The sequence below is a fragment of the Salvelinus namaycush genome, chromosome 13 (genome assembly GCF_016432855.1).
Source record: "Salvelinus namaycush isolate Seneca chromosome 13, SaNama_1.0, whole genome shotgun sequence".
Lineage (NCBI taxonomy): Eukaryota > Metazoa > Chordata > Actinopteri > Salmoniformes > Salmonidae > Salvelinus > Salvelinus namaycush.
Window position 1 is genome coordinate 34,134,146 of NC_052319.1, and position 26,543 is coordinate 34,160,688.

Here is a 26,543-nt window from a genome sequence, read left to right on the forward strand (position 1 = left end):
CACTTTACAACACTTTATTTACCAAACACGGTTTATATTTTGGTACAGTGTACATAAAAAAGAGAAGTCGATTTGTCCCATTATCCACGGAGGCCTAGACCACACTGCGGATGTCAGCCAGGACACACATGCACGGGGACAGAGCATAAATCCATTGTCTGCAGTGTTCCCGTGCAGTTGCCAGGCACCTGGGTGGTCAAATGGTGTTGAATAACACTTACTATGCAACACAGGGACTTGTTGCAGTAAGTACAACTCAAACCCATGATTTAACAAATGGGTCATGTCATATGCAATCCAACAGAGGGTCCAGAGCACCCAGGGTCACTTCACTCAGTACAAAAAGTACATTGAAATGCCAATCCCATGTGTCCAATTTGGAAATTCAATTTCAGTTTACTTATTGAATAAACAGATTTTCAATCTTTATACGAGCCATAAAGGATACAGGATAGTAGTTCAATATCCTATCTGTATTTCAATGTCTTGTTCCCCATCCATTAGTGCATACAGTTACATCTGACAATTAGAAGAATAATCACATCTCAATGTGCTTTTAGGTCATTTAATTTATCAGGATACAGATGAACGAGGATTACAAAACAAAACCTGCCTCATAGTTAAAAGACATTCTTCAAACAAACAAGAGTTTCAAAGGTTGAGGCATTTCATTATTCAGAAAAACCCATCTCATTTGAGACATCTCACATAACACTTTCATTTACATTCAGGCTAGTTTTGACCCGAGGATAACTGAACAAACAGATGTATAAACATTAAGTTGAAAATAAAGAGAATGCAGTATATGCCTTAACTGTAGCTTTTTCTTTAGCCACTCAAAATTGACTTTTCACATCACAAAAAGGTATCACGAAACAAGTGACTGTTTTACAGAACATTTCATACCCATAAACTAAAAAAGTAAACACTCCCCTTTAGGAGAGATGGCCCTTCCCTTTACATAAATAAACAACACAATGACCATATAAAGAAGCAGCCACTCAACTCACTTCATGGTTTTAAGGCGTATGAATGCTTGCTTACATCAAGCATAAATGACAGGCAAACCGAGGGATGGCCTGACAATGGTATCCTTCCACCTTAGGAGCCGTGGTAGAGGAGCATGGTGCTGAACAGGGCATGGTTATACTGCTGATGGTTGTACTGCTGCTCTGCCTTCACCGATGTCTGGTGTTCCACCTGGCTGCCCGCGTTACCAGTGGCAACCATGTGCTCTGCTGCATCCCTGTAGACGTGGTGGGGGACGATGTCGGCAGGGGCGATGGTAGAGTCACACCCATTCAGGTGTGTTGGGGGGCAGTGCCTGTTTAAGGGGGTCCCCTCACACCCTAAACCTGCTTCTAGAGGGTCACCTGCCATTGGAAATGAGACACCTGGTCAAAATAATTTCAAATACTGTGTTTGCCAGTACGGGGCCACAACTTCATACTCAGAGATAAGCAAATATATACGAATTGATTTTGTTTTGCACAACTATTCCCCTTAGAGATGAACATTTCAGAAACTGTAAACCTGTGATTCAATCTATGCAGGAATTCAAATCGATAGGTTGCCAAATGGGTTCCAGAAAATTTTACATAATGTCGTTATCTTTCACCCTTGAACTTGATTGCATTGGGTCACATCCTGATTCACTGTACTCTTCCTGGTTATATTGACACACCAATCACTGCTCCTCCTCGGCACACTTCCCAAGTTTCTCCACCTTCCCCACTCCCATTGGTTCAGGCAAGATGAGACGATCAAAGTCCCTTATAGATGTCAACACAGATGACAACGTCATAAAACACCATGCTTAAGATGGTTTCAATGAGACATAATCATATAGTCCTAGAAACAAGAATTTAACATGCTGCCACCACTTGCTGTAATGGGGAATAATCCTAACAGGCTGACTGTCGCGTGCACGAGCGTTGCAATATAAAGTCAAGAGAAGAAAAAGCCTAGGAGAGATGACTAGAAACGATTCAGTTGACCGTTTGTGTGGATTAATTGTCGGAGTAGAGGACCTTGTGCATTTCAGGTAAAATAACTCAATGTTTATATCCCAGGACAAATTAGCTAGCAACAGCAAGCTAGCTAAATAGGACACATTAGCTAGCAAGTGCAAGCTAGCTAGCTAAATTGCCATAAATGTTTAATGCTTTTTGAACTGTCCCCAAATTAATGTAATTGGTTCAGTTTGTGTTGATATTTTAACCTGCGTGTTGTGATCGCGTTTGGTGTGGGTGGACAAAATACATTTATGCACGATGGCGCACGCGCGCAGTTGGGTTACCGGTTTGACCCATTACCACCAACGAGGAGATGGCACGTGGGTACCTGCTTCTATAAACCAAATGAGGAGATGGGAGAGGCAGGACTTGCAGCGCAATCTGCGTCACAATACAACTGACTTCTATTTTAGCCCTTGGCAACGCAGACGCTCGTTGGCGCGGGCGAGCAGTGTAGGTGCAATAATTGAAAAGTATAGATTTCCGAAATTATTTTGCAACGCTCACGCCGCGTAGTCAGCCTGTTAGAAACAAGACAGCACAACTGAGGGCCTGCCCAGCTATCTCAATATCACTAGAGGGCGCCAAACCTCCCAGTCATTCAGGGCACTTCAATTGAAAGATGAAATAGATTACTCCTCTGTGTTCAGACCAATGTTGAGATTCTTTCTCATGTACACAAAAAAAACAACGCCACCATCATGTTATTCAAAGGAATGAACATTTAATGAGTTTAAAAGTATACAAAACTACTCAGCACTGAGCATCAGAAGCTCTAATAAATGCAATCTACTCGTTAAATTTGTGATTCTGTACAGACTGAATAATAGTGCAGGGCAGATTCCTTGACAGAACAATTGTCCTTCATGTATGAAGCAGATGGATGGGAGGAGGGATTTTAAGTTTGAACAATATATTTACGAAGGTTCCTTTTCTTTTTTTTTCTCAAACGATTTCCAGCCTTAGGAAAGAGTAGCTTCCCCTTGTTTCGTGAAAATGGTAGCACTACTAATCACACTCATTTATCATATTTCAATATTTAACTTTTGTCATTAGTGAAGTTAGCAAAGCAATAGTACATTATAATACAACAAAACAAGCCAACACTTAGAAAAACAGTCAATATAAACTAAACCATTTAACACCACACAATAGGTACTAGGCTATACAGAAAAGCGTACAAAGTCCTCTCCTAGAAAATCAGAAAGAGAAGGGGCACTAGGAGTGTCTAACAGAACCAAAGTCTCCAGTCTGCTAGCTAACAGGACAGTGTCAGTTCAAATAGCACCTTGGAAATACCTAAAAGCTCACATAATATAGAAAAGCTGCATAGCGAAGGTTTATGTACTTTATATATTTATGTAAAGATATGCTTTGGCATAAGAGTTTTTGTATAAAAAAAACTAAATAGCTTTATAGCTACAGGACAAGAGTTAATACAAATGTTTCTCAGAGGGGAAAATTTAACTAATAAAACAAATATGCTTCATCTCATTACACTGAGGGTAGGAACATTCTCTAGTGGCCTCTTCATTCTGACATGAGATGGACAAATTCTGTGTTTTGCCCCTTATTGGGTGGAGCGGCGTCACAATGGCACCATTAAATACAGTACTCAGTAAACACATCACTGTCTAACTCATCATCATAAAAGGGCAGAATTCTGTCATTGCATATTCATGATGCAGAGGGAAACGTCAGTGCAGCCTCAATGACTTGAAGTCTAACCTTCTCCATAAACTGAGGCTTGTTTCAGTACATTGTTCCCACGGTGTGGGTGTTTCTACATTAAATAACTGTAATTATCATTTGACAACGTTATTACAGTTAACATTGTGCAATGTAGGGGAGGTGGAAGGATAATTGTGCAAAACAGAATTCAATCACCCTAAAAGGGGCTTTGCCAAAAACACGAGATTTTTTAACAAGAATTTTGTGAATCATTCAAAGCTACCAGTAAAACGAAACATAAAAAACAAATGTTTCTCTAGCGATTATGGTAGCAAGGCAATGTTTTTCATAACATGTAGGTACAATGTATACAAGTTATTTACACCCCTTTTTTTAGAACCGCAAGAGTATAACAATACCATGCCAAAAACCCAACAATACCATGCCAAAAACCCAACAATACCATGCAAAAAAAAGTAATGCCATCTGTTGGAAAACATGGCCAGAGAGGGCCTGGTGGACATTCTACCAAGATACAACCACTAGGAGGGTCAACACTCTTACTCAACACACTAAGGCCTCTACAGGTAGGCGTAGGAGTTAGTGCAGCGACAGGGGATCTGCATGGAGGCCACAGTGAAGATCTCTTGCTCCTTAGCGGCTGGGGTAGACACCTCCACTCCCCCCTGGCTCACCAGGCCTGGCACCGGCGCAGACCCATTCATCCCAAACGCAAAGGGTCCTGGCCCACCTGAGCTCACTGCCGGCGGCGCTGCTGACTCCATACTCTCCTGGTGCATGCTCTCCATCAGTACCTCTCCGACACCGCAGACCAACCCATTCCCGTTCAGCATCCCCAGCGGCAGGCACAGACCTGGTGAGAGCAGTGGATGAGCGTGTTGAACTACCATCAAGAACAGGACTAGATGAGAACACGACATACAGGGCAGAATACCCTACAGTCCCAAAGAGGTAATTCCATCATGCACAGCTGCCTGGGCATAAGGGGAGACTGATATTTAGCATGCTAGAATAATCAACCTCACTCAGTGAGTCCAAAGTCCAATTGTAGGCTTCATTCAGCAATAATCATCCACTGCCCCATTACCTGATACCCTGCAGCGTCAATCAACTTCCTGGCAACCGCTCACAATTCTACTCCAGAGTTTGCAGAAGTCCAATAAAACAAGCCATGCATTTACACATGCCAACATCAGAGGCCTGGCAAGCAGCCACGGGTAAGTCCCCTCCCATCCCTTTCTTCATACTGCTCATTGTAACGCTGCACAACTAAGGGAACAATAATGTATTCAACCAGATTCTCAATAGGCCAGCACTCAAAGGTTAATCCTGGTTTTACAACAGGAGTTTATGAGGTTTCGACACTTGATGCTTTATCACGTATAATTATGGAAAGTCATGAAAAACATTTATAATCTCCTCCCAGGTTTGATTAGGTTATTTTTTATAAAGTATAAAAAATGCTAACAAATGCAAAAACCTAACCTTCAGTTCTGGCCTTCTTGATTTGATTATCTTCCATGTTATCAAACGACCTCTTTCTATTTGGTGCCCCGTTAAGGAGGCTCCGCCCTTGAATGAGAGGGTGGGAGTGGCCTCCGTTCTGGATGGCACCATTCAGACCAAAGCCATTAAGCTGGGTCAGGTTCTGGTACCGCTGCAGGTTCTGGGCATTGGATAGTATCTCGGCACACTCGCGAAACCCCTGGGCATGGGCCAGGTCAGCAGCGGACAGCCCACTAGCGTTCCTCATACTGTGCAATAAGAGAAGATAGTGTTAGAGAAACCCACACCCTGCCATAGCCAGGGATCACACACATACACACACACACTTAATCTCACATACACACACAGGTCCCTGACTGCCTCTGCTAGTCTAACATCATCTCTGAGGGAGAGATGACGACTGATCCTATTAGATCATTTTTTGCCCTTTATTTATTATAATTTAAGGTTTTGGAAATAAAATACATTTTTAAATGACACGTAAATATGTCCACTGCAAGAGAACATGATAAACAACTGTTATACACACATTTGAATAATGCGTGAATCTCAAAACCAAAATCACTTCCACATCCCAGAAATAGTTTTGTTCAAAATGTCAAAATATTCCTTAGGTTGATTCCTGGTATCAAATGTCTGAAAGATTGAGCAGAAGAAATGTACGTCCTTGGAGATCATGGACTAGTTCAGTTCAAAGCCATCACAAAGAGGAATTTTTCGGTTTTGGATTGGTGACATCCCAAATTGGCACAGATTTCCAAAGGAAGACATTTCCTTCACATTAAAAGTTATGCAAGGTGGTGTCAATTCTTGACGTTCAGGTACAGAGATGTTGAGCAGGTTCAAAATCATGGTCAAGTTTACCTTGTGGAAAATGTATGTGCATGTATGTATCTATGAATGAGAGAATTTAAGAAAAGTGCCTTTGAAACTTTAGGTCTAAAAAAGCTGAATAATGACAATCTTGACAAAGTGAGTAGAAGAGACTGGCAACACAGGATCAAAGTTCTCTTTCTAAATATGGTCAAACTGCAGGCCACAGGACAGGCATTCAGAGGTCCTCCAACTCCTCATCGGTTAGGCACATATCAGGGGAAGCGGCCTTTTTCAGTTCATCCATGATGTCCATGTTTTGATGAGACAAAGAAAAGAAAAAAAGAGGGAAAAGACATGGAAAGGAAAAGCAAAAGAAGAAACGAACAGAATGGCAGCGTAATCTTCAAGGAACAAGAATGACCAAAGATGTCTTCTTTCTTCCAGGATAGGAAAGTGAAAAAGAGACTCGATGAGTTGGCGCTCAGTGCCACTCATTGTTTAAGATCATTTTTTTTTAAATGAAAACAGACATGTCATGGTGTCAAAGCGGCTGGCATCCAATCAGAAGGGCCCAATAAGGTTAAGAAAACACCATACCGTCCACGTTGGTATCGCAACAGACAACAACAATACCGATGGGTGATTTGGTCTCAGATTTAGGTGTGTGCATAACAGTCTGTTTAGTCATTTTCTGTTGCCGCTATAAACCTGTAATAAACATACAGTAGGACTTTATGAATGAGCAAACAGCAATGCAGTGAGCATGATTTCCATAATGCTTCTAGATATGCTATCCATAAGGCAAGGATGTCACTGGGTGGGTAACACTTCAGCGTATTAGCGTCACTCTTGCATCAGTGTTTGGGCGGCTCTCGGTCTGGATTTTTAAATTATTTTGTAAAAAAGGTGAAAGGGATAAGTGAGTGTCAAAGCAAATGAGTCTAAAATATAGTACTACTCTAACCTGGGTACTAAGCCAAATATAAAGCTATCAAATAGGGCCAGACCAAAAAGACCCGCTTCTAAGTAGGTCATAAACAAGTAAAGAATTGCCAGGTCACTGTTCCTGTCCTGGCATGCGTTGTAGCAGACCAAAAACATTCCCTTGTAAGGATAGAGGTCTGCGCTGCCATGGAACCGGTTCAATTCATTTCCTGGAAGTGTCTAGAAAAATACTCTAAGCAAACGGAGGCCATAAGCTTGACTGTCTGGATGCCAATTGCCCAAAATTTCTGCTGGCTGGCGGGAGAACAGTTCTACACTTGTTGTTTCTGAGGCTAAACACCATTGGATTCTGCAGCAAAATGATTGTGCAAGGCGAACAACCAGGTCTTTGTGAGGGGAAGAGGGTTGAAGCAGGCCTGTGTGTCAAGGAATGAACTTCTATTTGGAAATGAGAAAACGGGAACACTTGACCTTCTGTGGGCAGTGTGTGCCTCTCATAGATTCCAATGATGCACTAAGAACAAATGAAAACTGAGAAACTACCCTAGTGTTTTGTGTTGCTGTACGTGGTCGTCATCTTATGGATGTACTGTAGAAATATCAATTGTAAATATACATAAAGTGAAAGGTGCAGCAACCCAGTGACATCCAGGAAGTTATATACACACACTTCAGTTTAGATACGGTTCACTCATTCATAAACTCACTGCTTTGTTTCTCTTACACTCCCTATTACTATCTTAATGTGCAGTCAAACAAAAATACAAACAACGTGCTTGAGATCACATTTCTCTGTTGAATAAAAATAAAAAAAATCACATGATTAACTTGCATACATATTCCCCCCCTTCTGACCAAGTTTGAAAAAACAAAAATTAACGCTTCCAAGAGATTCTACCTTCAAGCAACAGCTGTGTTTATATAGAATGTTGTTGTGAGCATGTAGATTGACGGGTCTCACTAAGAGGAGTAACAATCATTCAGGGTGCCAGAGAATCTGAGACAACCAGTGTGGGGAACACAATGTGCACAAAGAACAAGACGCCAAGTATTCTGTTCTGGCTTCTCTGAGAAATAACCCATTTTTGTATAGGTAATCAGGTAACATTTCAACCCAACTCTGCAAGTGAATATGTTGAAGGGAGAAACAGGATATCGTTTATGATCAACCAAACTAAATGATACTATGTAGGTTATATGCAATGTGTACACATACAGTTAGAGACCCATCTTTCAGTCTATTTATATCTGAACTATGACCCAAATAATGAGGCGCTGATGAAAGAATTATCTTATTAGGAAGGAAATAGTCAGTCACTGAAAGGTCAGAGTTTAGAAATAATCCCACCAATAATCTCCCATTCTGTCCCACTTTGTTAAGGAGGAACAGTCTACAGCCTAACCCCTAACCTTCTGATCCAATCCCAGGCCTGGACCCACCCCCTGCTGTAACTAACAAAGACCAGATGTGTCATTAAAATATAGGGATTTTTTTTATTTTTAAAGGTAGTAACTCCACCTCCTTGAATTTGACTGATGTATTATGGATAAATTACACAGACTAAAGATCCTTTTAAGTTTGTTTTATATAGAAAAATAACGAAGAGTCAAACTGCAAACGTGTTCTTGTTTACAACAATAGTCTTTTTTTTTAGAGCACATGGGCTGTAAGAAGAAATCATGGAAATAACATTTCATTACAATAATTTGTAACCTTTATTTAACTAGACAAGTCAGTTAAGAACAAATTCTTATTTTCAATGACGGCCTACGCTGGCCAAATCCGGACAAAGCTGGACCAATAGTGTGCCGCAGTATGGGACTCCCAATCACGGCTGGATGTGATACAGCCTGAATTCAAACCAGGGTGTCTGTAGTGACGCTTCTAGCACAGATGCAGTGCCTTAGACTGCTGCGCCACTCGGGAGCCATAATTTGACCGTAATGTGTAATCAGATCCTGGAGTAACCGATGGGATAGCATACACCCAAAAGTACCAATGGCTGCAGGTAGACAGGTAGCCCAATACTGATATTTTTCCCACTAATTGGTATTTTGACCAGTCAGATCAGATCTTTTCACATTGGATATTTTTCAGATCTGTTGGTCAAAAGACCAATTAGTGAAGAGAGATATTACAATAGGGCTGCCTGTGGAAACATATCCAAAGTGACAGGTTGCTCCTCAGACTACCTTACGACGTTACATTAATGAGTGACATGTAATGTGATACGTAACGCTTTAACCATTCTTTTACCTGTACTACCATAATGGCCAAGCTTTCATCACCCCACACAGATCCTTTGTCAGTTATTGGGTGAAGAAAATAATGGAGCACTCTACATGTTATGAACAGACTGTAGCCCCCACCAATCTTCATTGAATATAACAGGGAACGGTCTGAAAATAAAGGAAACACTAGAGTAAATGAGGTTACAACGTATATTGTATACTAAGCATGTGTGGTTCCCGAGTTAAATAAGTAATTAACATCCCATCATGTTTAGGGTCATGTATAAAAAAGCTGGGCAGGCCCCCATAGGATGACAATGTCCCCATCCACAGGGCACGAGTGGTCACAATGGTTTGATGAGCATGAAAACCATATGCCATGGCTGTCTCAGTCAACCCAATTGAACAGATTCTGGAGCGACGCCTGAGACAGCGTTTTCCACCACCAACAAAACACCAAATTATGGAATTTCTCGTGGAAGAATGGTGTCACATCCCTCCAATAGAGTTCCAGACGCTTATAGAATCTATTCCAAGGTGCATTGAAGCTGTTCTGGCTCGTGGTGCCCAACACCTTATTAAGACACTTTATGTTGCCGTTTCCTTTATATGAAGTATATTAAAACATTTTCAGATAAACCACACGTTTACATAGTTTTTTCCCCTCAAATTCGATTACATTACATTCTGCATAATATGTAGAATAAATGTGTGACTGAAACACATGAAAGTAGTCAGAAAAAGAAGCCAACTACCAACATTTCTGGGAAACATTCTGTGATGCTCCTTTGTACACAAAGTGGTCCCCATTGCAAGGATGTCACTGTTTATCCTCTAACTACTCAGCCAACTGACATTTACTCCTGAGGTGCTGACCTGTTGCACACTCTACAACCACTGTGATTATTATTATTTGACCCTGCTGGTCATCTATGAACGTTTGAACATCTTGGCCATGTTCTCTTCTCTCCACCCAGCACAGCCAGAAGAGGACTGGCCACCCGTCATAGCCTGGTTCCTCTAAGTTTATTCCTAGATTCCTGCCGTTCTAGGGAGTTTTCCTAGCCACCGTGCATCTACAAATGCATTGCTTGCTGTTTGGGGTTTTAGGCAGGGTTTCTGTATAGCACGTTGTAACATCGGTTGAAGTAAAAATGGCTTTATAAATATATTTGATTGATTATCATTATGATGCCATGACAACGACAAAGGAGTTGGTTATAGCATAAACAGACTGGCATCCAGTCTGAAAAACCCTCAGTGAGACTAATTGAAGTGTTGGTGATAAATGTCCATTCACAAAAGCCAATGGAGGCATTGTGAACACCCCTTTAAGTAAATTGTCACAACTTCATTAATGAACCCTCAAACTGAATATCAGCTACATACATGACCTCCAGCTACTGAAATACAACTACTGAGACAGAGGGAAAATATATTTCACTGACAATTTTACTTTAATGTTTCAATTAATTATTGCACTTGAATGAGTTGGTAGACGACATTAGAATCTCAGCATTATTAGATGTATCATCAATTGGCATGTCAATAATGGCCCGTCAATAATGGCCTTTGACTCAAACCCAGTAATGGACAGTTAATCTATCCAGACGAAGCGTTATCTAATCTAAACCCTCAACTTCGGATCCTCAGCTGGAGTTCTGTCGTTTCACTTCTTAATTATGGAGATGGAGTAGTTTCTCTCTTCTTCTTCTTGTCCCTCTCCAACTCTATCAAAATCTCCAAGCGTCTCCATAGTAACCCCTCTATTTTGGCAACACTGTGCTCAGTGCTGTTAAAGCTTGATAATAATGTTGTATTTCCCTTCACAGGATCCGAGCCCCACTGTAGAGGCTCTATTTTAGTTACTCTTTCTGCATGTGTTGTCTGGTCTTTAAATAGGTCAATAAGCAATAGGAAATATCCCAGTCTCCTGTGAATTATATCTGGAGACAGGTCCCAAAAACATTGTTCCTGCACAATAAAAGGCATGTTTGGATGCAGTTAGCCTATGTTCTTTTTCATGTACTGATTAAATACTACATGGCAAGATTTTTTTTTAAATTTTGACTCAAGCATCTACAGTAATCCATTAATAAACTATGGCTAGTAAGTCAAGAGGACAATGTATTTTGTGCATTTGAATCAGATCTCACGTCCCTGAATATGGTAAAGGTGCCTTGAATTAAGACGGAATGTCCAATAAAAACACTTAGTTAAGTGGGTTTTTAATCCTGCAGTTTTCTTTTTGTTGCTTTCAGCTATGATTATTTTTCTGTCTCTGGTGTAACGCATCACATACCTCAGCAGGGGAGCCTATCGAATGACATGTCAGAGTTGGCATGGACAACGACAGGCTAATTGCTGTCTTGCTCAGGGAAAATCCTTTAGATAAGGGAGGCCTTGCATTTCCCCTCTTCCTCCCCCTGACTTCTAGCCCTCTACATTCCATCTCCAAACCTCTCACCACATCCCAGCACCTCTGCTCCCATTTGGTTCCTCTAGTGCAGCGGTTCCCAACATTTTCCGTTACGGGGACAACCAAATCACCATCAAAAGCTTGAGGACCAACATTCGTAGAGTCGCATAATTTTTTCAACATAACATTTAGTGAATTTTAGCAATCAATGTAATTATTAATTTGCATTGTGAAAAGTAATGTAAAATTGCTTAGAATACCACTAATACCCCCAACTGTTAAAATATGGAAGATATTTATTTTATTGCAGAAAACCTGCTGTACACCTCTGCAGACCGCAGGTTGGAAACCAGTGCTCTAGTGACAAAGTAATCAATCCACTTAATGTTTTGCTTTGCTGAAAAGTTTGATGAATCCATGGTTCAGGTCAGGGAGAGAGGGGGAAATTAAGGCCATCCTTATTTTAACCTCAACACACCCCATAATGATATCTACAATAATAAACAATCATAATGTCCTGTCAGTGAGACCCGTCACCTGTGTGTGAAATGCTGAAGAATGATACAGTACCTTGAAGAATCAGCCTGTTGGATTTGAAATGATCATGTCCGAATCTGAACAGTAAGTAAGGAAGCGTTAATTTCTCTTTTTAAATGCCTGGTATGCTTTGCTTTTGAGTTCTGAGCACACAGCCACTGTCTTCTGTTGCTAGCCTATCACCTTCAAGAGAGATCCTAAAATCATGCTGACCTGTGACTGATTAAAGCTCACTACTCAAATGGGTCCTACGGTTAGTTTACAAACAGAAACAAATAAATACAGGAACAGGTAATATTAAGCAAAGCATGCAGGTCTAAACATGTCTAAAGAAATTTACTTTTTAAAAATATTCATAAATTTCCTAGCATTAAAACCAATCACCGCAAGAAATACCTCAACAGTTTGCCAGTGTGTAGATAGGAAGCGATAGTGAGAACACTCAATGCCACAACAGTACGGCTATCCCAGGGAACGGGGCAGACTCTGCAGTGTCTATTCTCCCCCTTTTCTAGGATTACTTGAAAAAATCAAGTCATTTCGAATTCAATGGCTGCAAAACATTGAGACGTGGAGGTTTCTGAGTCTTATTTGTTAACAGTACAAAAGAAGAAGAGATCATAAAATTTTTCTGGAGTATTTCTTTCTTAATGCCACTTTCATAAGGGAAAAGGTGACAGAAGATCAGATAATCAAAACAGATCTTATGGTATCATAGGGTTAATACTGAAGGTGACATTCAAAAACAGAACAGTTTCTCTTCTACGCAGCAGAAATAGTATAGGCCCTATAAAAGGTATAATATGACAGTTATTCAGAACCATTATGACAGAATTGTTAGCATTATACAGTTAAATAGTTCAGGCACTGTTTGACCCTAGAGACTGTGCTACTCTGGACTATTCTCTATCCACTACCCTACCCGGAGTGATTTATCAACTACCTATGCTGAGCTTTCCCCCTAGAGGAGCTCATTGTAAAATCCTGAATGTGCTTGAGGCTCATGACAAGAAATCCAAAAGGAGAACGCAAAAGTGAAATAAAATAAAATATTGACGTGTTAAGCATCAAAACGATCTATGCATGTTATTAGGTATTCGAGGTTGACTGAACGTTTGTCAATTTTAATGGAGGACTATTTGAGTGAAACAAACTAATATAAATGTATATTAAGCATATATTTATACATTTTAATAAACTAGAATGTTTGTCCTGAAATTCCCTGAACAGAATGCTGCCGCCACTTGCTGCTTTTCTGCATGTATTGATGAAGATCTCAGATCGATGATACCAAGAGATTAGGTAAATTGTCCAATGTCATCTGGAAAAGGGCAGTAGTGTGTTAACGGGGAAATAAAAGACCTGAATCAAAAACGATAGAACACAACCAAGTCTGCAGGCTGAGATGTTTGCGCCGGATGATTCAAGATGATCAGGGCACAAGAAAAGCACGTGTCCAGAATAACGGGCTGCGGTTTTAATACACTGCCACTATCGAACCCCCCCAAAAAATTAGGTCATAGTCTTGCTATGTTGAACTTGAGTCTTGAAATGCAGAAAACACTATGCTAGATGGTTACAACTCTTCATTATGATAATCATGTTTCAGGCTAGTTGAGATGGTTCAGGGACAAACCCACAAACAAGGACACATTCCATGGCTTCAGAAAATGTCCATGCTCTGCATATTTGGGTCTATCTTAAAGAGAAGTCATTCTAGCTGCTCTTCATGTTGTGGTTTGAGAAGCTGAATAGGCTTGACCTCTGAAGTAAATAGTGTAGCCCAATGCAGCGGTATTGGTCAGTTAAATGGTAAGTCAGACTGGAAGGAGGGGGGGAGCAGACAAGAGCTCAAATCAGATGGAACGAGAAATCTCCCTCATTTTTTCTGGTTCGTAGACCAGACCTAGCTGCTATCACATTGGTGTCTATGGGAGAACCACCCATTAAGTAGACCAAAAATGTGAGAAGAAAATTAAATGGTAAACTGCCTGAGTTGGACATCTTCATTTATTCACCATCTTCGCTCAAAATGTCCAAGGAGAAGGTCAATCTAAGGTCAGGTGAAAGTCACAGCAAAGATCAGGAGGGGTTCCTCTTGAGGGGCGAGAAGCAGGAAGGGGAAAGAGTACTGGAGCAAAGTGGCAAAGCAGAAAAAGCACAGCGCAACAGCAGCCACGACAGCAACTTCTGTGATTGGTCAAGGTTCTCTTCTCTTCTGTGATTGGTCAAATGTCCTCTTCAGAAGTGAGAGAGAGAGCTCTGTTCATGAGACGCAGAGAGTAGTATGGTACAATAAATATCTATTAACAATTTGTGTAGCAGCAGCAGCAGCAATGTAGCTATATCCCCAAATGGGGACAAGTTTGACCAAGGAATATCAGATCAAATCCCTATTTGATTAAGGACAAAAAGGAAGTTATAGTATTAGTTCACACATATTAGTTCTAATTCTTTTGATATACTTTTAAAGATGGAGATGTATTTGGCTCAACGACTGAATGCGTCACAGTGAAAGGAAAAGGGATGGAAATGGTTGGGTGCATTTGAAAGTTCAAAATGTAATGTACTATTCAATATCATGATAAATGTATAGTTGGCAACAGTAAGAAAATGCTATATTTATGCATATGATTCAATTAGGATGTTCAATTATATTTGCCGCCGGTCAAAATAAGTCTTTACATGCGGCTTAATCTTACAAAAATAAACTATTTCCTTTGTCAGCTAATTAATTAGTTAATTTAAATTAAAAAGCTCCCCTCAAACAAACATTAATCTGGCTGGTGTAGACATAACTTCCAAAATTCAAAGGAAGCAGTTGTGTAAACCTGGCACCAGTCTGTGTGGGAATGTCTGCGTGCAACTGAGAGCTACGTTTACAGTAGAATTAGAGCTGGCGGGTGAACGGTAGGCCCAATAACGGCCTAATGTTGTTTGTAGAAGTTATTTAAAGCTAAATGCATTTATGTAGCATTGCCATTTATAGTAAATTTAATTTTTTAAAGGGCTTTAGTAATGTTCCATTTCAAACTAATACGCACATTTTATTTAGTCTGCATGCTTCAATGGGTCAATAGCACTAAAAAGGGTAAACATTACTATTAGACTAGCGCATCGACGCCCTGTCTCCTCTACAGCAGGTGGACATTGCCACCCATCTGATCAAGTTCAAATGAAGTGTTCAGTATTCTCTGATGATTCACAACATAAGCGAGAGCGCTTGCATACTCGACATGGCCAAAAGTATGTGGACAAGTGCTCACCCCCCTTTGCTGCTATAACAGCCTCCACTCTTCTGGGAAGGCTTTCCACTAGATGTTGGAACATTGCTGCAGGTCTTGATTCCATTCAGCCACAAGAGCATTAGTGAGGTCATGCACAGATGTTGGGCGATTAGACCTGGCTTGCAATCGGCTTTCCAATTCATTCCAAAGGTGTTCGATGGGGTTGAGGTCAGGGCTCTGTGCAGGCCAGTCAAGTTCTTCCACACCGATCGACAAACCATTTCTGTATGGACTTTCGCTTCGTGCACGGAGGCATTGTCATGCTGAAACAAGAAATGGCCTTTCCAAAACGGTTGCCTCAAAGTTGTAAGCACAGAATCGTCTACAATGAAGATTTCCCTTCACAGGCTTCCTGAGTGGCGCAGAGGTCTAAGGCTGCATTGCTTGACGCATCACTACAGCCACGGGTTCGATCCCAGGCTTTGTCACAGCCGAATGTGACTGGGAGACCCATGAGCGCGCGCACAATTGGCCCAGCATCGTTAGGGGAGGGTTTGGCCAGCTGGGATTTCCTTGTCCCATCGCGATCTAGTGAGTCCTTGTGGCGGGCCGGGCACCTGCAAGCTGCAAGTGTTTCCTCCGGCACATTGGTGTGGCTGGCTTCCGGGTTAAACTAACAGTGTGTCAAGAAGCAGCGCGGCTTGGCAGGGTTGTGTTTCGGAGGACGCATGGCCCTCGACCTTCGCCTCTCCAGAGTCCGTAGGGAGTTGCAGCAATGGGACAAGACTAACTACCAATTGGCTATCACAAAATTGGGGAGAAACGGGGTAAAAGTACAACAAAAATGTACAAAAAAATTAAGATTTCCCTTCAACACAACTAAGGGGCCTTGCCCAAACCATGAAAAACAGCCCCAGATCATTATTCCTCCTCCAAACTTTACAGTTGGCACTATGCATTCAGGCAGGTAGCGTTCTCCTGGCACCCGCCAAACCCAGATTCATCCGTTGGACTGTCAGATGGTGAAGCGTGATTCATCACGCCAGAGAACACGTTTCCCCTGCTCCAGAGTAATGGTGGCGAGCTTTACACCACTCCAGCAGACGCTTGGCATTGCGCATGGTGATCTTAGGCGTGTGTGCGGCCGTGGAAACCGTTATTGTGCTGACATTGCTTATAGAGGCAGTTTGGAACTCGTAGTGTTGCTGCAACCGAGCACAGATGATTTTTACATGCGCTTCAGCACTCGGCAGTCCTGTTCTGTGAGCTTGTGTGGCCTACCACTTGCTCCTAGATATTTCCACTTCACAATAACAGCACTTACAGTTGACCGGGGCAGCTCTAGCAGGGCATAAATTTGACAAACTGACTTGTTGAAAAGGTGGCAGCCTATGATGGTGCCATGTTGAAAGTCACTGAGCTCCTCCATACGAGCCATTCTACTGCCAATGTCTGTCTATGGAGATTGCATGGCTGTGTACTCAATTTTATACACCTGTCAGCAACGGGTGTGGCTGAAATAGCCGAAACCACTCATTTGAAGGGGTGTCCACATACACTACATGGCCAAAAGTATATTTTTTGCTCTTAATAGCATCGATACGCTAGATTTACTCAAACTATAGCTATCTTTAACACAGGAGGAAAACTAAGGCTATAGCCGGAGCCATACATATAAATCAATGGTTTCCATTTCAGTTTTATCAGCTCCATCTCTGGGAACTGAGCAGATGTGGAAGTAACCACAGAGCACAGGAGAAAATGGCTCCATCCAAACCCTGCGGAGATTAGTATTTTTACAACCTCTATAGTTTGTCTTTCAAAAGCCAAAATAAAAGCTGGTTTCATGTGGATTAGCCTACATTTTACAACCAGTTTGCTATTGGTTAAACCCTTGGGCCCTTTGAAGCACCATAGGTCAATGGAAGCATGCAGGGGACAAAACTACTGCTTGGTACTAACGAGACACGAGGCTAACATTAATATATATTTAAGGTTGTGATTCATTTTATTTTCACCTATAATTGCTAAGGTCATTTTCTAGACGGGGCAATATTTTTGAATTTGAGAATGTATTGTAAACAAAAAAATAATCTAATGCCATGAGCCTCCTGTCTAGTTTGCTTTCTCTGTTACTATAGAATGCTGGGCCATCAGAAACAGAACATGAGCTACAGCTGTCAAAGAAAACATGGTGACATCAAACAGTAACTCAAAACAGCTGTACAGTAGCATTTCTAGGACCTTTAGGGAAAAACAGTCATAAACAACTTTCAAAATAGTTCAGTAGCTGGCGACCAAATGCACATTTCATCAGAAGAATGAACATAATGTAGATGTCTCCCCCCCCCCCCCAACACCAGTGATTTTAAATGAAATTGACATACCAAGTTTTATTTTAGTTTTCTACCTGGGTTAACTATTACTATAACAATATTGGCTACATTTGTTGGCATTCGGGTTTGTGTGTCGTTCACAAAGACAAGCAAAACTATAGGCTCATTTAAGTGATACGTTTGGTTAGGTCGCAACTCTCTACTTGATGAGAATTATAAGAGTTGTCATAATGCCTGCCAGAAACTAAAGTACACTTCACCTCAATGCAGTATGGCATAACTCACTGTCTGTCAGCTTAAATAAGGAGTAGAGTAGCTTATGACCACCTGTAATAAGAGACGTTACATTTCACTAGTTCAGGGATGTAGACCTCAAGCGCTGCACTGTCCTGCTGGTTTCTGTTTCTCCCTGGCAATACATGTAGTTTAGTTTCTTCCTAATCAGAAAGGTTCTAGTAACAGAATATATCGTAAACCCAGGCAGTGTTAAAATAAACACATGGCATATAAACTCACTGGTAGTTTCTGGTGTGTGTTCGGGTTATGAATGACGGACAGCTGAAAATGTATACCGGTTGTCCCACAGATGAGACGGAAGAGGATTTAAAAACAACTATTTCTTACTCAAATTCCCTTGACAGAATTAAACTATGAATGTTTGTGTGCAATTTGTCCTCGAGACAGAAAAACATAAATCAATTAAAAATATATTTTTAAAAATCATTTAGCAACTCATTCAAAATCTGCTGTGAAATAATTAGATCCCTGTCAAACAGACCATCTCTGCTGGCTGCTGTCAACAATGCGTCTTGTCCATGCAAACAGATGTGTTCTTGTCAAGATTTTAAAACTACTCATTAAGTAGGATTCTAGTATCTCCGTCTACCTAAACACGATGGTACTTGGTCATACAATGAGGAACATCCTAAAACTGTTGGAAGCGCCATATTTGCAGGGCATGGTAGTGGCCTTTACTAAATACATGTACTAACTTTTCACTATCTGTGTGTGACTAGTATAAATAACATCAATCAATTCAGTTTGCCTCAGGCAGCATCTAACCTACAGAATAATTGACAGCAGAACAAATGCAGGCCTATATTAAAAATCCATCCGTTTTAAAAGGACAAAAAAAAAAAAATCTCCCTCAGACTGTCCATTTTACATCCGTCATCTGTGGGACACTGCAGGTATAGTCCACCCTCCCTATGAGATTAATCTCTGTTGACGTTTGGTGAGGCACTTTTTGTTTCAGACTACATAATCAACCCATTTACTTGTAAGGAGATAAAGTAGCTGGCACTGAGAACGTTAAGGAGCACATCCACAGTATGGCGAGCAGAGCCTCTCCTGTATCCTTTCTAATCACGTCAAACAGACCTTTTAAGTCTTGCAAGTTGAGTGAGTATGTAAGCTTTACGTCATACTGCAATTCCTCAGGTATATCAAATAGCACTCAACCAAAAGACAACAAACAGGACTGGCTGGTTTTATGTTTCTGAATGTGTCCATTTAGAAGTCAGAGTCTCTGGAAAACATACTGAGGGCGTGAGGGATTAACAACTGTTGGTGTCAACAATAACTCTTTCTTTTGTGGTTCCTTCTAGAGTTAAACAAACCTAAAATACTGCTGAACCACAAAAACACGTGTCTAGGGTGAGGTGTGCATGTGTGTAGTTCACATCAGTTAAACCACTCACCAGCTACCTGGAACCTTGGGCACCGGAGCTGACTGGCTGGTGTAGTTTCACTACCATCTGAGTGTTTGCCAAATCACCAAACAAGCTTTTATAAAATGGCAACAGCTTCCATCCTTGGTTCAGATCATGGCAGCCGTTGCACAGCATATCATTTTCTTCTCCATTACAAGGTTGGGAATTTCTCCTATTTATTTAAAATTTGAACTTATCTACTGACATTTTGAAAAGGGCAAGAACAGAGGAGGGCATTTAAGACAATTCATACTAATTCAGTATAACATCGTTTGGGTCAAAGAAAATAAGACGAGGAGTGAGGGCAGAAACTCATTAAGGGATGATGGGTTTTCAGTGTCACCTCCAAGCAAGTAAAAAGGATGTTTTGTTCAGATTTACGAGGATTTACCCTTTCCCCTCTCTGCGTTCATTCAACGAGGAAATGTGCATTTGGTCAGCCGCTACAACTATAGAAATACACTTACCAAATCAACATGTGAACAAAGAAGACAATGCTCTCAATTATACAAATCATAATATACAGTTTAAACAACATCCAAATAACATTTTCAATATGGTAAAGCTCACGGGTCACATTTGCAGGAGAACTCCATCAAAACTTTTTTTCCCTGTAAAGACACAGCTCCATGTTCAGATAGTGACTAGTCCTGAAGAGCGAGGTTCTCTCAGACAAGTTTAAGAATAGGGTCTCAAACACCTGACTAGGTCATGGAAAGGGACTGGGTATGCATGCTTTTGTTTCAACCCTGTGCACACACTCAGTGCACCTAATCATGCTCCAAACAGAATACCATGATTAGTTGAGTCAGGTGTGACTACAGGTCTGGAACAAAAGCTTGCACCACCAGTAACTCTCCAGGAATAGTTAGAATCCCTTGGTGTAGGTAGTGTTGTGAATTCAGATGGCCCAAACAGAGGCACAGCCAAGGAGAGTGGAGCAACATGATGGAATTCAGGTTGAAGTTAACAGGAATCTTTTATTGTTTCTTCATTTATCTGGAAATGTGTATCCCTCCAATGAAATGAATGGTTCTGCTGTCCTTGTCTGGTTCCTACAGTAACAGGACTTACACCGAGGTGGACATCTCAGCAACACAACTTTTCATAGCCGCAATTCCTGAGTAACTACTGACTAAGGACATAACTCATGAAATGACCTTGTAACAAAGTGTAAGTACAGGCAGCTATAGCGCTTACCATTGTTAAAGTTTTGAACATAAAATATAAAAAGTTACAAACATGGTATATCTCTGCATGCAGTTACTAGCTTGTTACAGGGTAACTGCACAGGTTATTCCACTGGTTGTGCCCGTGTTGTAATTCTACTTCCTTATCAGTCTAGAGAACCCAAGACCCATATAAAAAAAATACAGACCCATTTCCACAGTTTGAACATGGAGCACAGTGTCAACCGTACAAGAAAGTACAGGTTGCTTGAGTTTTGATGGAGTCCTCCTGTAAACGTTGTAGATATGGGAGATGTTGGATGTTACAGTGAGTGGAAGACCGAGCACACAGGGGGTGCAGTAGCTCGACTTACTCAGCTTTCGCCCCCTGAATCAGGAGAGCGTTGACACAGTCCAGACTGCCTGCACGGGCAGCCTTATGGATAGGAGTCTCACCAACATAGTCCTGAGAGAGAGACAGGAGATACACAGACAGAAATAAACATGTTACACCGTATTTACACAAACTGAATGAGTTGCTCACATTGGTTTCTAGTGCGGCAATAATATGCAGCCGGTTAATTAGCCTCACTCCCCTCTCCCAAACCAGGGTAGAGTGCTCCAGGGGCAGAGCCTGAACTCTTCACCCCAGCTACACAGCGGGCCACAGGCTGAGAGAAAGAGAGGGGGAGGGAGGAAGGTGGTAGAGAGGGAGGGCGGTGGCAAGGTAGTAAGAGCATTTTTCAAAATAGATCCCTCCTTCAGGAGAGAGAAAGTGAGAGAGGTGCTGAAGGAGGAGGAGGCAGACACAGAATTTTTCAAAACAAAATCCCTCCTTCATCCAGAGCCATATTTGTCCACACCCAGAGAATGTAGGATGGCTCTATTAAAACCACACAAGGGAGGGAGGGGTTAAAGGGCCAATGCAGCTGTTTTTATCTCAATATCAAATCATTTCTGGGGAAAAATGTAAAAGGAGCTTACTGTGAATTATTAAAATAAAAATTAAATAATATAATATATACAGTAATCCCTCGTTTATCGCGGGGGTTACGTTCCGAAAATGACCCGCGATAAGTGAAATCCGCGAAATAGAAAACTTTTTTTTTTTTTTACAATTAGCAACTATTACATGTATACAAATACAGTGACTCACGTGTAGGCCGTTTCACTGCTCTTCAGAGCGTTTCGTCGACATTATGGGTTTAGGAGATGTTCGAAATTACAAGATAATTTGGCCAACTTAATGTAAATTTGCCAAGCTGTTTCATGTACGTACACATAACTGCACGAGACGACAAAATGATAGCACAATTCGTAGCATGTTTTGATACAAGAAGCGGGAGTGAGTTTTTAGCGAATCAGAATGCAGAGCACAATGCACCAAAAAAAAAAAAAAAATGCATTATGAAAATCCGCGAAATAGCGAATCCGCGATAAGTGAACCGCGAAGTGGCGAGGGATCACTGTATATATATTTTATATAATGGTCACAGAAACAAAAATAGCTTCTTAGCAAAGAGCAATTTTCAAGCAAGAAATTTTGCTAGGACTGTCCGGTGAGGAGTGTGGAAATAAAACACAGGAATATCACCTTTTTGACTGCATTAGGCCTTTAAAAGAGGGTGATGTGTTTAATGCAGGGGAAACTGGATGGCTAATTTTCAAATGTGTTGGATCAGGAACATTTTAAAATGTAGGCTGTAACAGTGATGTGTTACAGCAAGCCAAGAGGAGATGCAGCTAAAAGTTATGTAATCGTGACCTACTAATCTGATTTCTCTGAGCGGTGCAGTGAAGCGTCAGAGATGGTCAGTGAAGTGTGTGTACACAAGACAGGAGCAGAAACGAAAGAGCATGACAGAAGAACACACACATTCTCACACGATGACGTCAAGTCTAAATGCAAACCCTATTGGCTTTTCACATGTAGATAAGCGTACAAGCACACATGCACACCAACTAGTAGCCTGGGGCTCAGACAGGCTTTTCAGTCTTTAATCCAACAACATGAGGGCAGAAGCAGGCTGTCTGGGGCTCTTCAAACACAGCGTTGAACAGGTATTAAGGACTCAATAACGACGATAGCCACAAAACAGAATCTCTTGCAAGTGCCTTGGTATTTATCCTCTCAACTGTCACATTGAATTTACTTATGTGTAACAGGCACTAGTCCAGAGGGGTCAAGGGTCAGGTCGAGTAGCACAAAGCCAGGATGATCCCTCTGATAGGATCAGTCTGAGCTCAGCCTCACTCTCTCACACACACACCTGTCATTTTCACTAGGTCTGCCCCCCTTTCCTCTAGGTACGGACATGCGTCAGGGTTTCCGCTAGGAAAACGTGGTGCAGGACATTTGACCAGCAACATTTTAATTTAACGGACCGATATGCATTGGGTTTTTTCTTGCGCTGTCTGACAGATTTTCCAAAGGCTCTGTATCTGTATGCTGTACATGTGTGATAAATAAGATACATAACAAATATACTGTGTACACACGCCAATTTAATTCCACTAAAGTATGCTAATTGACATATATACCAATTAGCATGACCAGTCAAATGCATTTCCATCAACTGAAATCAACTAAAATCAATGAATAGGCTAAAAAACATTTTACAATGGGATTTCTTCTCCCAGACAATTGGCCGCAAGCATTTTATTTAATCGGCTTTTCTATTAAATAAAGATTGGACAAAAGCCGGCTATTACCTGTTAACGAAAACCCTGCTGTGTGTGCGTGCACATAGACGTGTGCGTTTTGGTAAGTGTGTGTGTGTGTGTGTGTGTGTGTGTGTGTGTGTGTCCATCCATGTGCACTGTACCTGTCTGTTGATGTCAGCACCAGCTTGCAGCAGCCACAGCAGGCACTCTGGGTGGCCCCCAAATGCAGCGATGTGAGTGGGCGTCTGAGCAAACCTCGTGGTCACCGAGTTGACCCCACAGCCCACCTGCACCAGACGCGTCACACACTCCAACTGAGAGAGAAATTAATTTTATTACTAAATACCAATACAGTGGATTGAAAATACTCTGCTGTGTCTGTCCTGCCATGATGAGGTAATCCACAGTCCTTCAAGCAAAACATTATAGTGTAACAATAATTCAAAAGACAAAGGCCTACAGTATGACTACTTCCTGTAATCAAATCGCACCCTAGGGTTATTTTTACAGCCGGTACAATCACACCCAGTTAAGCACCACCAGAGTAATATAATAACGCATCAATTCTAACTAGCCTAGATGAGGTTTCCCAAATTCAGTCCTGGGACCCCCCCTGGGTGCACGTTTTGTTTTTCCCCTAGGACTACGCAGCGGATAAAAATCAACCACTGAGCAAAGGCAAAGTTTAGGTTGGTAAGCGAGTTGGTAAGTTAACTGGCTAGACTAAAAAATTTGAGCTGACATGGGCTTATTGAGGTACTGTCAGTGACTGACATAAGAGAAAGTGCTGATGCACAACCACATTTTGAAATTGCACCTTGTTTATTCTACTATTCTAACTTTCAACAGTAAGTTTAGACCCTACTGAGTTTCTAAACACACAGATACACATATACAGTACCAGTCAAAAGTTTGGACACACCTACTCATTCAAGGGTTTTTCTATATTTTTTTATATTTTCTACATTGTAGAATAATAGTGAAGACATCACAACTATGAAATAACGCATATGGAATCATGTAGTAACCAAAAAAAGTGTTAAATCAAAATATATTTTATATATGTTAGATTCTTCATTAACAACTGTTCGGGGGTGACTGCGTGAAATCGGGCCTTCGTGGTCTAATTGCTGAAAAGAAACCACTACTAAAGGACACCAATAAGAAGAAGAGACTTGCTTTGGCCAAGAAACACGAGCAATGGACATTAGACTGGTGAAAATCTGTCCTTTGGTCTGCTATACCAGCATGGCTACCACAGCATTCTGCAGCGATACGCCATCCCATCTGCTTTGCGCTTAGTGGGACTATCATTTGTTTTTCAACAGGACAATGACCCAACACACCTCCAGGCTGTGTAAAGGCTATTTGACCAAGAAGGAGAGTGATGAATGCTGCATCAGATGACCTGGCCTCCAAAATCACCCGAACTCAACCCAGTTGAGATGGTTTGGGATGAGTTGGACAGCAGAGTGAAGGAAAAGCAGCCAACACGTGCTCAGCATGTGTGGGATTTAAACTCCTTCAAGACTGTTGGAAAATCATTCCAGGTGAAGCTGGTTGAGAGAATGCCAAGAATGTGCAAAGCTGTCATCAAGGCAAAGGGTGGCTACTTTGAAGAATCTCAAATATATTTAGAATTGTTTAACACTGTTGGTTACTAGTTTTGATGTCTTCACTATTATTCTACAATGTAGAAAATATTTTTTTTAACTAAGAAAAACCCTTGAGTAGGTGTTCAAACTTTTGATAGATAGATCTACACACACACACTTTATCGGATCCGAGGGCATTCCAAAAGGGGGCCCACAGGCCGACGATTACGCATCCCTGCCCCATGCAAATACAAACTCAAGGCAGACCCTTAGATTGGCTTGAACAAATGTGTTTTCCTCCAGCAGTGCTGTAGCAGTGTCTGATGTAGCAGGACATTTAACACAGCGGTGTAACCTGGAAGTTGGCCATGCTCAATATTGTGTGTATATAGTGTTGGTGTGAGTTCCTCTTTTATGATCAACACAAGACAACTGCTTCTCACAAACACAAAATGCCTTGTGGTCAGTCATTAAGTGAGGCAGACCATGCCTGTGCTATTTTTAAAACCCTGCTGTTTCATCTAAACATCCATCCTTCCCATCCGGATACAGTAACTCAGGGTGAATCATGTTCACTCAGGAGCACAGAGGAGGCGACAGAGTCAATGGCTGATTGGATTTTAGAACCTATGCCTGGGGCTGAGATAGGCACACATCACTAACCAAGCAGGGACATGGACAGGGGGTGCTGTTTTCTGTTTGTTTGACATAGATACTACAATTGATACAGTGTCGCTATTGTTGTTGTACTTTACTCTGCTCTCTCAAAATGCATTAGTATTTAGTCAGTGATGAGGCTGATTTAAAACCATGCACACCTCGTCCTTCAGTTGACTTGTTTACAATGTGTATGTAAACACTTCCGCATGGGAAGGATCCCCGCGTGTTTATAAACTGCCTTTTTGGCGCGTTGCAGGTTATTGGTTCCCACCGCAACCAATAAACAATCGAGCCCGCCACAGATATAACAAATATTTGCCGTCGACGGCTGAAAGATATTCGTTGATTGCTTGATGGGAGTCTAGTCAGTCAGGCCATTACATTCTTCTGAGCTGGAGGCACAAGTCTGTTCATTTTCAACAGTCCCAATGTCAAATTTCACATCACACTAGCCTATAGAGAAAGAGCAGCCTACAAAGTACATGTTTCTAACCATTTCCTGGCAACAATTATCCAAATTATGGTACGTTACCTAGCGTTAGCTAGCTACGTGAATATGTATCATTCAGTGTCAGCCTGTATACTGAAAGTGGCTGGAGGCCTTGCCTCTTTTCTCTATAATTTCATTGTAAAAAAATATATATATATATTGTACCTTTCCGAAATGAGCAGCCCAATGTATTGGTGTCCAGCCGTAGAAAGAGTCCTCCACTGCTAGGTCCGCCGGGTTTGAGGTACACTGAAGAAGCGAGCACAACGCACCGATATCTCCATCCCTGCACGCCCGGTGGAGTGGGAAGCGAACGTTCAGAACCTCCTCACTTGAGAATCCCGACTCGATGCCCACCGACATTATCAAACGAATATAAAACACAATTTTTGCGAGAAAATAACAAGAAATGCCGTCTGTTTCCAAATTTTGTGATTGTGGTAATGTTTCGTTGAGTGCCTTTTCGTGAAGGCACACGCCAACCTGCCTGCTTGCTGCTGCTAACAATGAACACACAAATGGACAGCG

At 41.4% G+C, this 26,543-nt stretch overlaps 1 protein-coding gene across 2 annotated transcripts; it reads right to left on the reverse strand.

The window, feature by feature from the left end:
* On the reverse strand, positions 1 to 26,543 carry ankrd10b (ankyrin repeat domain 10b). Of its 2 annotated transcripts, XM_039007136.1 has the most exons (6): positions 26,181 to 26,543; positions 23,432 to 23,584; positions 20,981 to 21,072; positions 5,193 to 5,461; positions 4,438 to 4,560; positions 1 to 1,373 (listed from the first exon to the last, which is right to left on the reverse strand). In XM_039007136.1, exons 1-6 carry the CDS (start codon positions 26,376 to 26,378, stop codon positions 1,102 to 1,104), a joined length of 1,107 nt encoding a protein of 368 aa, XP_038863064.1. In that variant the 5' UTR covers positions 26,379 to 26,543; the 3' UTR covers positions 1 to 1,101. The 2 variants fall into 2 exon arrangements, with proteins under 2 accessions (XP_038863064.1, XP_038863065.1); XM_039007137.1 differs by lacking the exon at positions 1 to 1,373 and having other exon boundaries at positions 2,720 to 4,560.